The sequence below is a fragment of the Myotis myotis genome, unplaced genomic scaffold (genome assembly GCF_014108235.1).
Source record: "Myotis myotis isolate mMyoMyo1 unplaced genomic scaffold, mMyoMyo1.p scaffold_m19_p_6, whole genome shotgun sequence".
NCBI classification, from domain to species: Eukaryota; Metazoa; Chordata; class Mammalia; order Chiroptera; family Vespertilionidae; genus Myotis; species Myotis myotis.
The window spans coordinates 69,147,692-69,161,171 of NW_023416368.1; the positions used below are offsets into that span (position 1 = coordinate 69,147,692).

Here is a 13,480-nt window from a genome sequence, read left to right on the forward strand (position 1 = left end):
AGCAGATTACACAAAGTGGAAGAAAATTAATGCACTATAAGATATAATAATAGAGGCTATCCAAAATGAAACACAGAAAAAAAGAGTGAAAACAATTGAATAGAACACAGTCAGCTGTTGAGAGAGCATCACATAGTCTAATATATGGGTACTGAGCATCCTAGAAAGAAAAAGAGAGAGAACAGAAAAATTTTGTTGAAGAAATAATGACTGCAATTTTTCCAAATTTGATAAAAATTTTAAACCCAGATCCAAGATGCTCAATGAGCCCCAATAAAATAACCATGAAGAGTACATCAAGATACAGCATAGCATAATTAAATTGCTACCAGTGATAAAGAGAGAATGTTAAAAGCCATCAGAGGAAATAAAACAACATTTCATCTAGAGAAAAAAATTAGAATAACAGCAGACTTCCTGTTAGAAATAGACATGGCAGACAATAAGTAGAGTGATATCTTTAAAGTACTGAAAAAACTTTCAACCTATAATACTATATACAGCAAAAATCTTTTTCAAAAAAGACAGCAAAATATTTGTTGAGACAAACACTGAGCAATTTCACCAGAAGACCAGCACTACAAATTATCATTTAATAATGAGTACAAAATAAGGACATTTCCCAACAAATCTTGGAAATTTTCTCTTGAGAAGGATTACCAGAAGATATTCTCCAGCATGAAGAAAAATAAACTGAAGGAAGAATAGGAGGATGTAAGGAACAATGCTAGGGGAAAAAATCTGTAACTCTTGATAATTCTAATAATTGTTTTAAACATTTTAAATTAAAACTTGTAACTAAAATTCCTGATGCTGTTAACATGGGAGGCATGGAGCAAGGGAAAATGCTGGAGGATCTCTTCTACTATCTACAAGAAGCATAAAAATAGAGAATAATTCCAGATATTAGAGAAACATAAATTACTGTTTGTTAAAAGGGTAACCATTAAAAAACTTAGCTATCTTTCTATGATATATTTCAAAAAAATATCCTAAATTGGAATAATTGCATTAACTTATAAAGATATCATTTATGAACTTACAGTAGATATGTCTAATCAAAATATGTTACCCTATAATTGACCTATTTCCTATGTGAGCATGATGCTTCATGGAGTGCTGAGCTGAGAGAAAAAATAATCAGTGTGTACCTCTACAAGTCAAAACTTTTAATATACTTTTGTTTCTAATTTGCTATTGAGTAAATGTGTAATTACACATACTTATCCAAATGTTTATTTCCCTTTTTTCTTTACATTCTCTGCTACTTTAAAGTATTTAAAACCAAAAGCATATGGAGAAATAAAATGAGCAATAATATAAGAACTAATTTATTCACTATATATATCTGGGTTGCTACATTTACTTCAGCTATTTTTAAAGGAAAGATACAGCCATGAACTTACTCTCAATTAATCATACCAACAACAGAATTTTACCCTATCTTTAAAAGATATAGCAGAAGAGGAGTTAAATAAGTTAAGATACATCACAACTTTACATTCTGCAAATGTTTAGAGGAAATGTTTGTAAAAGATGATAGTTCTTTTCATTTATACCTACCTTATTCCGGACCTTCACTTTGAATACTAATATGTTCAAAAACCTCAAGAGAAAAAAATCATACCATATGTCCTTCGGCTCGAGCTTTATTCTGCCTTGCTTCCCATTTTCGTTGTAGGTACTCTTCTACTTGTTTAGCTCTTTCCACAGCTAGCTGTCCCCTTTGCCTGAATAATGTAGATAAATAGCAAATTCAGAAATTCTGAATATTAAATATTCCATAAAGTTAAAAATTATTCTAAATCTTTTCTTTGTTGCAGAATATGAAGGCTGATATGAAATAAAACCTTCCTCTGTAATGAAGAAATACCTACATGTATATTAGTGTCTACTACCTAGAACAAATTCTTTACTGTTTTAAGTAGAAGTAAAATCTATACTATCATTCCAAATCTTAACAAGGTTACTCTTACATTTATTTAATCAACTCAACTTATAGATACATAAAATTATTTTAGACTATACTTAATTACAGAAGAATCTCAATAGCTTCCAAGTAGTTAAGCGTATTTCAGAACTCTGTATAAAATATATCTAAGATCTTTCCCTTAATCAGTATTGAAGTAAAATTAAAGCAGTATAGTAGCAATTTCAAAAATGAATAAAAAGTTTATTTGTGTGAAATTTCAAAAATATAGTAAAAAGCAATGCCTGAATTCCTTAAATATCAGCACTATGAAACAGTAAAATAGTTGTTAGGAAAAAAATTAATAGCACAGTTATTTGTTTTTATCTTTTCCAATTATATGTCTGTATCTTCCTCTGACAATTACTACAGAATGTAAACATGTTGAGTCCAGACTACAAATAAAAATATCAATAACAAACATTTATTGGACATCTAATATATATTGTGCCTATTACCATGCTAAGTATAAGAGACACAAAAATAAGTACAACCCAACCCCAGTAATCATAGAACTCAGAGCATAGTATCAACTCCAGTTACTTTTGGAGGTGAGGAACAAAGATGAAGTTATTGTCTGTGCTCCTATTAGGATTTTGGCTACTAAAGCACACAAGCTTCCTACAGCCTTTCTTTAGGACTGTAACTAAGTTATGGTCTGAAAAACACATGCAATAATGCCTTCTCTGTCTTCTGGTAGGTTTAAAAACTTCTGATTTTTATGCCTCAAATAATAATTTCCTTTACATGTTTTTGTTAACTACTAACTGAAATATAAACACTTTTTAGAAATGAAATTAAGCTATTAAAATCTGTTCCACCACAAAGCTATGAATGAGCGTGCTCTAAGGTTCATTTACCTTATGTGATGCATAAAGAAGATTCTTGTGAAATTTCCATCCCTGGAATTTTCTAAGATTAGATAATCTCTAAAGCTGGCTAAGAGCCTTTTATTGTGACTCTCAGATATGGCTAGGTAGCTAAATTTTAATCTAGTTCCACATGACCAAATTCAGAAAAACACTCCAGCCAAGCCATGGTAGCTTGAGTAGATTAAGCATAATGAAGGAGAAAGTTGTTAATGCCTCTGTAGAGCACATGTGCTATATTCTACCAATCATATTATGCACTGCATAGCTGTGAGATTAATAAGGTACATCTGGTCTGGATGCAACATATGTCCTCAATATATATAGGCAAGGCTGTATCCTAGCCTACTAAAGCCCCTTCTAAATAAAGCTGGGCCTAAAAAGGGTAGACAAAATTTCAGAGGGTATGATGCTCAGTCATGTCTACTGAAACTACAGGTCTACTGTTAGGCTTTTTGGGGGGGTCCAGAAGGCTTACACCACCATCTGTAATTAGATAAAATTTCTAATCTCTCTGGTATGTGTCCTCACTGCATCAACTTCCTTCTTTAACCTTTACAGAAGTAAATTGGATTTTATTTTCCATCCTAAGATACTATGTCTAATGTTTGTCAGTCTGAACCTCCAACTGACATACGTTAATACAACAGTTGCACAGAATTATTTTGCTAAAAACCTGGTTATATGTATTATAGTTTGATTTATAAACTTTTCACACCATTTATATTTATACTAGTGGCCTGGTGCACAAATTCATGCACACTGAAAGGAAATTAATTAGAAGAAATATTTTAATATCGCTATTCAACCTTTCTCTATAACAGAAGTATCAACCAAACTCACGATCAGCAATGACAGATCGAAACACATATGTGCGATTGGCACCAGCAAGATCTTTATATGTATCGTGCATGCACAAGTCAACTTAGCCTTTTATATAAATATAGAATAAACTTGTTTAATTAGACCTGCTTTCTGATTTGGCTAAACTTTTTCCAGCCCAGTGAAGCACCCCAACTTCTCTTTCAGGTAATTGTCAGCAACACAGCAGTAAATAACAATACGAAGCAGATTATTATTGTAGATCATGCAGGGAGAACAAACGGTAAAAATATTTAATTGCAGCAGTGTTTGACTACATTCTGTGCAGTGAGAAAACCTGAAGTCATTTTCAAGGTTCACCATTTCTTACTTCTTTTCAGTCGGGTCAAGTTTCTAAGCTTTCTAAATCTCCATTTTCTGGCTAATGAAAAGAAACTAGGATTCCACCGAGTCTCCTATCTACCTACTAGAGGACTTCTGTGAGGATCAAATGAGATGAGGGATGGGAAAACGCTTCACAGACATTTGGTTAAAATGTAAAATGTTTCCACCTGGCTATGAAGCAAGTCGTGTTCCTGGGCTGAAGAAACTCCAAGGAGGCTAGTCATTGCTAAGGAGAGGAAGCTGGGTGTTGCTACGTGACATCATTTACCCAGCACCCACAGCCACCGTTTCCCGGCTAGGCTGGGCTGCGGGTTGCATTTTGTGCCATGGGGTGTTGGCAGCATCGGCTGTGATTTGGTGGGCTGTTGCTCCGGGGTTGTGGTAGGACCCGTGCCCCACTTGGGGGAAGCTGAATGTTGCTTCGTCGGCACCAGGTCTGAACTGCCATTTCACTGTTAATGGCCAGTATACATTATGGCAGCTCCTGTGTTGAGCTTCTGCCCTCTGGTGGTCAGTGTGCATCATAGCAACCGGTCGGATGGTGGGAGGGACACTTAGCATATTAGCCTTTTATATATATACTAGAGGCCAGATGCGCGAAATTCGTGCAAGGGCCTTGGTCCCCCACCACCACTGCAACTTCCTCTGCCTCCCCCCGATCCCCAGCAGCTTTGCCTAATTAGCATATTACGCTTTTATTATTATAGATATAGAGGCCCAGTGCGTGAATTTATGCATGGGTGGGGTCCCTTGGCCTGGCCGGTGATCAGGGCCAATTGGGACCATGGGAGGTTGGCTTGCTGGGGGAGGGGGGCTGCGGGAGGTTGGCCGGCTGGCAGGGCCTTGGGAGGTTGGCTGTGGAAGCGCACTGACCACCAGGGAGCAGCTCCTGTGTTGAGCATCTGCCCCCTGGTGGACAGTGCACAGCACAGTGACCAGCTGACCAGTCATTTGGTCACTTAGGCTTTTATATATAGACTAGAGGCCTGGTGCATGAGATTTGTGCACTGCTAAACGGCATGGCCTGCAGGTATCAGCCTGCTGTGGGAGCACCGCTCATCCCGGTCTTCCAAGTGGCTGTGGACCCGCCCTCTGAAAGGCCTTTCCCTGGTGCAGCATCTTTGGTGGAGCCAGAGAACTTGCACCTCCAGAGGACCTAGTTGGGGCCGAGCCCAGGGACAATAGCATTGAGAGGCGGCGGAGTGGCCTCAAACCTGCCTCCCAGCCTCCCGAGTCAGCTCTGCGAGCCTGGTAGCAGCAGTGCTACGCAGCCTGCAGGCATCTGGAGGAGGTGGCAGGGAGCAAAGAGGAGCCTGGGGTGAGGAGGTGGTGATCGCAGCCCAGGTTTCTGCCTGTCGGCCTGGGGTTCTCAACGGGAGCAGCCACTCATCCTGGTCAGCTGAGTGGCTCTCCCATTGTGGTAGTACCCTGACCACCGGGGGGCAGCTCCTTCATTGAGCGTCTGCCCCCTGGTGGTCAGTGTGCATCATAGTGACTGGTCGTTCTGGTCATTCCGTCATTTGATCACTGGGCTTTTATTATACTAGTACAGGATAATACTACCTGCTCTATTTATTTATATGATTTGTAAGTTTTGCTTCATTGACTAGTCTTTTCCTAATCTGGCTTAAATAAGCAGGTTTATATAACTGTCTGGTCTCAATCACAAACTTAAAACCTGTAGTTATCTTTGCTTAACACTATTTCTTTTTCTTCTCATTTATTAAACAAATACTTACTGAGTGTCAACTATTTGCTAATATTATGCTTGCCTTTGAAAATATAAAGATAGATAAAACAGAGTTCCAGGAATGCAAGGTTGGTTCAACATGCTAAAATCAGAGTAGTACACCTTATTAATAAGGAAAAGATTAGTTTCATTTTTCCTATGACTCCTAATGATGTTTATAAATCTATAAACTGTCTTTATTTCTCAAGCATTTCTGCTTACTACTATACCAAACAACAATAACAAAAAAGAATCCATACTCATCCTTATTCCTCTCTAAAGTAAAACTGGACTAAACGTTGGATATATATTTATGCTAGGCTCATGGAATAAAGAGGAAATAGTCAATTTACTTCTTAAGATTTATTCTTTTCATTAAACATTATTAAGAATTCATATGCACATACTCTGTTTTAGGCCAACTAAATATACTTTATCTTTTTTTTTAAATTAAATCTTTATTGTTCAGATTATTACATTTGTTCCTCTTTTTTCCCCCCATAACTCCCCTCCTCCCAGTTCCTGCCCCACCCTCCGCCCTCACTCCCCACCCACTGTCCTCATCCATAGGTGCACGATTTTTGTCCAGTCTCTTCCCGCATCTCCCACACCCCTTTCCCCCCCAAGAATAGTCAGTCCATTCCCTTTCTATGTCCCTGATCCTATTAAGATCACCAGATTATTTGTTCACTTGATTCTTAGATTCACTTGTTGATAGATGCATGTTTGTTGTTCATAATTTGTATCTTTACCTTTTTCTTCTTCTTCCTCTTCTTAAAGGATACCTTTCAGCATTTCATATAATACTGGTTTGGTGGTGATGAACTCCTTTAGCTTTTTCTTATCTGTGAAGCTCTTTATCTGACCTTCAGTTCTGAATGATAGCTTTGCTGGATAAAATAATCTTGGTTGTAGGTTCTTGGTATTCATCACTTTGAATATTTCTTGCCATTCTCTTCTGGCCTGCAAAGTTTCTGTTGAGAAATCAGCTGACAGTCATATGGGTATTCCCTTGTAGGTAACTGAGTTTCTTTCTCTTGCTGCTTTTAAGATTCTCTCTTTGTCTTTTGCTCTTGGCATTTTAATTATGATGTGTCTTGGTGTGGTCCTCTTTGGATTCCTTTTGTTTGGGGTTCTCTGCGCTTCCTGGACCTGTAAGTCTATTTCTTTCACCAGGTGGGGGAAGTTTTCTGTCATTATTTCTTCAAATAGGTTTTCAATATCTTGCTCTCTCTCATCTTCTGGCACCCCTATAATTCTGATGTTGGTACGCTTGAAGCTGTCCCAGAGGCTCCTTACACTATCTTCGTATTTTCAGATTCTTTTTTCATTTTGCTTTTCCAGTTGGGTGTTTTTTGCTTCTTCGCATTTCGAATCTTTGACTTGATTCTTGCGCTCCTCTGGTCTGCTGTTGGGTGTCTGTATAATATTCTTTATTTCAGTCAGTGTATGCTTAATTTCTAGTTGGTTCTTTATCACAACATCGAGGGTCTCATTAGATTTCTTGAGGATCTCACTACATTTATCGGCAGTTTCTAGAAAATTATTGAAAGACCTTAAAATTGCGGTTTTTAGCTCTATATCCCCCATTTCTGTCATGTTTCTTTGTCTCCGCATTTTTTATGCTTTCTTGGTGCACCCCCTTATGGTCTTTGTGCGCAGTCTTGTTGTAGTTAAGCCTTGATTGTTGTCGGCAATACCGGGGGTGATTTGACCTCCAGGCTAACTGGCTATGAGATTCCGCTGTGTCTGCAGTGGGAGAGCTTCTGTGCTGGATCTCTAGGGCGGTGCTAATCTAGCATTTGCCTGAGGCTATCCGGCAAATGGCTCTGCGCAGGGCTTGGCCGGGGTGGGTCCCCAGGGATCTTAGTATTTCACTTCGGCACTGCGCCTCCTCTGAGTCTGGGTATGATATTCTCTTTCCTCCTAGTTGTAGAATTTCCACTCAGCCAGCCTTCCTGTGGTTCTGGATGATGTCCGTTCCAACTTTTAGCTGTATTTTTGATTGGTTGTTCGAGGCAGCAATCTCAGGCGTTAACCTATGCCGCCATCTTGGTTTCTCCCTAATCCAACTATTTACTTTATCTTTTGTGTTCCAAAATTATACCACTTTAAATCAGTAAAACATTAATCTACATTAATAATAAAGGAATGAAAAAATAAACTGCATATAAGCCACAAATATAAAATAAGCAATTAAGAATTTTGGAAAGTAAAATACAGAGACATTAAAATAGGTTAAAAATTATTCTAAAACTCCTTTTTTTAAATCTAGAAATGAGAAAAAAAGGAGTAAGTTATTTTCTCTCCTTTTATTATAATAAAAGCATGAATAAGTGGCAAGATCTGGGAGGATACCTAATATCCATGGCTCAAGTCCTTTCCTGATATGAAAATTTTTTAAGTTTTTGAAGAATGACTACAAATTAATTGCTTTAAGAGCTGAAAACAACACAAATAATGTGAGAAATGAAAAATGAGTCAATATGGTTTCTAGAACTGGGGTAGTATAGGGTTAATGAGATGAAAAAAGGATATAGAGAGTTTACTCATTAAGCTTCCTCCTCTAAGTGGTATGATGTCTATCTGATTGAATGAAACTATTGTCAGCTTTACTCAAATTAAATGAAGCAATGTAGAGGAGACTTGGAAAAGTAGAAGCACCGTAAAACACGTGTTAAGAGATATGCAATACAATAGCTTAATAAAATGGTCTTACATGGCTATTGGCTATGGCTCCAATATTAAAATGCTAATTGAATGTAAGTTCATTATATGTAACCAACGTATCACTCTAGTGGGGATGTTGATAATGCAGAAGGTTATATGCAAACAGGGATAATATATGGGAAATCGCTGTATCTTCTCCCTCAAGTTTGTTGTGAACCTAAAACTGCTCTTAAAAAAAAAAAAAAAAGACTTAAAAAAATTAGTTGAAGAGGTGTGTTTAGATCTGAATATATGCAAAGTTGAACTGGCCAAAGTTACTGATAAGGGGAGAAATAAAATAATTAATGCCATAAATAAGAAAATGGCACATATGGGTGATCTGAAAAAGAGAATCTGAAAGTCTTAAATGATTAGATTTGTTTACTGAGTCAGTTAGAATCAGGGAAAAGAACTGATCAGGAATGACAATGACATACAAATTATAGACCTTCTTTGGTTTCCATGGGAGACTGGTTCCAGACCCCTCCCTTCCCTACATATATCAAAATCCCCAAATGCTCAACTCCATTATATCAAATGGTGGGGAACAATGCACATAGTCAGCCCTCCTCACTTGTGAATTCCCAACCACAGACTAAAGGTTTTTGATCCAAGGTTGGTTGAATGCACAGATGCAAAACCTGGGAATACAGAGGGCCAACTCTAAGTTTATTGAAAAAATTCTATGTTAAAGAGGACTTGCACAGTTCACCCCATGTTGTTCAAGGATTGTGTATATGAAAGTTCATTCAGCACTTTCAGTTCATTCAGTTCATTCAGTTTCATATTTAATTTTTAAAGCACCTGCAATTTTAAAATTTTATAACCAACAAAATCAATAACTTTAGCCTGTCCAATAGTAGAATTTCAAGAGGTGGGGATATCTTAACAGTATTTAAGGAGAGGAACTCTCCAGTCAGATGGACTTAGTTTACATCCTAGCTCTAACACTTACAAGTTGCCATGCACAAGTTTTAAATCTCTGTAAGTCCTAATTTCTTCATATTTATTTTAAAAATAATATCTAATTCAAAGGGTTGCTGCCATGAGTGAATACAACGTGGTATATATTAAGTGTTCTATAAATATTATCTATCATCAAAAATAACACCAATGTAACATAAAAAATATGTATACTATGTTTGAGTATAGCTAAGCCCATCAAAGTTGACACAAATCCTATATAATAAAAGCCTAACATGCAAATCAACTGAAAAGCGGAACGACGGGTCACTATGATGTGCACTGACCACAGGGGGCAGATGCTCAATGCAGGAGCTGCCCCCAGTCCACAGGCCCCAGGCCAGACAAGGTAAGTGCCAGGGGGGCCTCCAATCACCCCGCTGGTCACCCTGCACCAGCAGTGACAGCAGGGGGTGGGGCTGGCCGGCGAGCGGGCAGTGCCAGGCAGGCCAAGGCAGGTGTCACTGGGGGCTCCCCTGATCGCCCCACCGGTTGCCACACAAATCGGCCCTGATCGCTGGCCAGGCCTAGGGATCCTACCTAGGCACGAATTTCGTGCATCGGGCCTCTAGTAAAATGATAAATGATTTCAAAACAAAAAATGGTGTAAAAACTGAAAAATTAAAATGCTAAAGCTATATCTGAGGCCCAAAGAAAAGACTAGATGGAAGATGTGATAGAGTGGAAGAGGTAACTGATATATAGCCATTTAAGAATATTTAAAACTCAAGTACAAATACGGACATGGGCAAATGTAGGTTTACAGTTGTTCATATGGAAAGGACATGCAGGTTATGATTATTACAATGGCTTTATTAACTATGTTTCACATATTCACAACTGTAAAACTACTTCTGCCCAATCCTGTATATGCAAATATTTCGAGGTTATAATAGGAGACTGATGCAAATGGCCCAATGTAGTCCAATATTTGCCATTTTAACTGTGAAGAACCAAGAAACATTCTGGAAGATGAAGAGTGTAAAGAAGCATAATGTAGCTTTCTCTATTTTTCTTTATACTATACTAGTGGCCCAGTGCACAGATTCATGCATATTGAAATTAATTAGAAGAAATATTTTAATACCGCTATTTGCCCTTTCTCTGTAAGTGTCAGAGATAAAAGAAAATTAGTAAAATGTATATGAAAATAATAAATTGATTAATAAATAACATGAAATAACAGACATGATATAAAAAACAACAAAAACATGATATAAAAACAACATTGATAAAAACAATGACTGATAAATTGATTAAACTTATTCTAATATCTCCCTGTATACCACATTAAGAGTAAAAACACTTTCAGAGTGCTTGACTAATTTCCCTTGTGATGAAGTATTTACAACTTTAACTTTAACATTACATGCTCTTCAAACTCAAGAGAAAGCAACATATAACTGACCATGTCCAAAAATGGGTTCAGATAGGAATATTCCTACTCTGTCTAGAGTTTGTTCTTGTGATTTATTAATAGTCATCACAAATGCTGACATCACGAGTAACTGTCTTCGAATTAATTTAAATGGGAGGCCAATGTCAGATGGGGACATATATCAGGGGACAAATCAATTCTTAGAATCAGAACAACCTCTCCTTCTACAGATCCTGTTAATACTTCAGCTTCAATTATGTTAGGTCACAATCTTGTGATAATAAACCTAACCATTACAAAGTCTGCATTTACTATTAATATTTCTCAGTAGCATGATGATTACACCTACTTTCAATTTTAATTTATGTCACGGCATTCCCAAAAGAATAATACTATTAAAAAATTCAATGGGAAAATTTTCCTTTTCGGCATCATCCGTTGAATTGATGAAATCATCACTCAAATATATATGAAAATCTCCACGGAGTATATCCAAAATTTCTTCATTTAATTTATGAACATGCTTATTTTTTGGACAAAGAATCACATATTTAGATATATTTTTAATATTACCTATAGATATACTATTTCCAAAGGCAGCTTCAATAATAGATCCATTATAAATCATTTCATGAGGGATTTCAATAATATCCATTCCTAAATGAAAACTGCTATCAAGTTTGCCATCTCTAAGTTTTACTAACCATTCGCTAAAAGCAGAATCCTTTGATCTCATATTTAAGAGACAACTGTCTGAAACATCCCCAAACACTGCAGTACTTTAAACTTGTTTGTACTATAGCCAATCGCATAGCAGTTGGTCTTCAGATACATTCCGTCAACGACGACGATGACGACAGCTTCTTTTGGCTTCAGAGGTATATTGTGCCAAGAGTTGGTCTTAAGACATATTCTGTCGATGCCGCTGCTTTCTTTCAGCTTCAGAATGTCAACAAAAACAACCAAATTCACGATCGACAATGACAGATCGAAACACACGCATGCAATTGGCACCAGTGAGAGATTTATATGTATTGCACATGCGCAAGTAAACGTTTATTTTTAAACTAGAGGCCCGGTGCAATCCAGGACCCCTCAGGGGATGTCAGACTGCTGGTTTCGGCCCAATCCCTGCAGGCCAGGCTGAGGGACCCCACCAGTGCACAAATTTGTGCACCGGGATTCTAGTATGCATATAAGATCTTTGGTAAATCTCTTCTCGCCCTCCCCTCTCCCACCTTCCCTCTGAGATTCATCAGTCTGTTCAATGTTTCCATGCCTGTGTGTTGAGCATCTGCCCCCTGGTGGTCAGTGTGTGTGTCATAGCTACTGGTGAACAGTCGAACAGTCACGTAGGCTTTTTTTTCTTTATTGATTAAGGTATTACATATGTATCCTAATCACCCCCTTGCTCCACCACCCCCTCCTCATGCCCTCAACCTCTGGTGTCTGTGTCCATTTGGTTAGGCTTACCTGCATGCATACATGTCCTTTGGTTGATCTCTTCCCCTTACCCCCACCCTCCCCTGCCTTCTGAGGTTTGAGCATCTGATCGATGCTTCTCTGTCTCTGGATCTGTTTTTATTCATCAGTTTATGTTGTTCATTATATTCCACAAATGAGTGAGATCATGTGATATTTATCTTCCTCTGACTGTATTATTTCGCTTAGCATAATGCTCTCCAGTTCCATCCATACTGTTGCAAATGGTACGAGTTCCTTCCTTTTTACAGTAGCATAGTATTCCACTGTGTAAATGTACTACCATTTTTTAATCCACTCATCTGCTGATGGGAACTTAGGCTATTTCCAAATCTTAGCTATCGTAAATTGTACTGCTATGAACATAGGGGTGCATATATCCTTTCTGATTGGTGTTTCTAATTTCTTGGGATATAGTCCTAGAAGTGGGATCACTGGGTCAAATGGGAGTTCCATTTTTAGTTTTTTGAAGACACTCCATACTATTCTCCACAGTGGCTGCACCAGTTTGCATTCCCACCAGCAGTGCATGAGGGTTCCTTTTTCTCCACATCCTCGCCAGCACTCATCATTTGTTGATTTGTTGATGATAGCCATTCTGACAGGTGTGATCACTTGAACTTTTATATATATAGATTGCTAGTGTGCATCATATGTAGCAGTCGGTTGGTCGGTCGGACATATGGTCTGTCACTTAGCCTTTTATATGTATAGATACACTTATTTTAGGAAGATTTGACTAAAATAAAAGAAAATAAAGCCAAACCAGTTATATACTAGAAAGATCAATAACACCAGGGGATAAAAGCCACACATAAAATTTGCTTTGCCATCTCATAAAAAATAGGCATTTATATGTGGGTCTTTACAGCCTTCCTTTCTCTACAATTAGCTTACTTCAGGCTACTGTACATTATTCGATAATGTTAATTTATATTCACCTCAATCATTTATCTCTGCTTAACTACCTTTAATCATATTTTTAATTGGGGGATCATAAAGTATTCTCCTTAAAATGACAAGGCAGAGGTAACGTTTTCACAAAATGATATTCTGAAAATCCAAATGTTTTATAAAAGAAATTGGAATTGTCTAAGAAAACATGTATGCACACTTAAGAAAAAAGGAACTATGCAAATTAAAACTATTGACTGCTAGCATATTAAATTAATTCA

At 37.5% G+C, this 13,480-nt stretch overlaps 1 protein-coding gene across 6 annotated transcripts in view; it reads right to left on the reverse strand.

Moving 5' to 3' along the window:
• NEK1 (NIMA related kinase 1) overlaps window positions 1-13,480 on the reverse strand; it is a 149,244-nt gene that overhangs the window by 71,226 nt on the left and 64,538 nt on the right. For all 6 annotated transcript variants that reach the window (XM_036314345.1, XM_036314341.1, XM_036314340.1 and 3 more), the window contains one exon: window positions 1,628-1,730. In XM_036314345.1, the coding sequence (XP_036170238.1) occupies window positions 1,628-1,730 (103 nt within the window). The remainder of the gene's footprint in view (window positions 1-1,627; window positions 1,731-13,480) is intronic.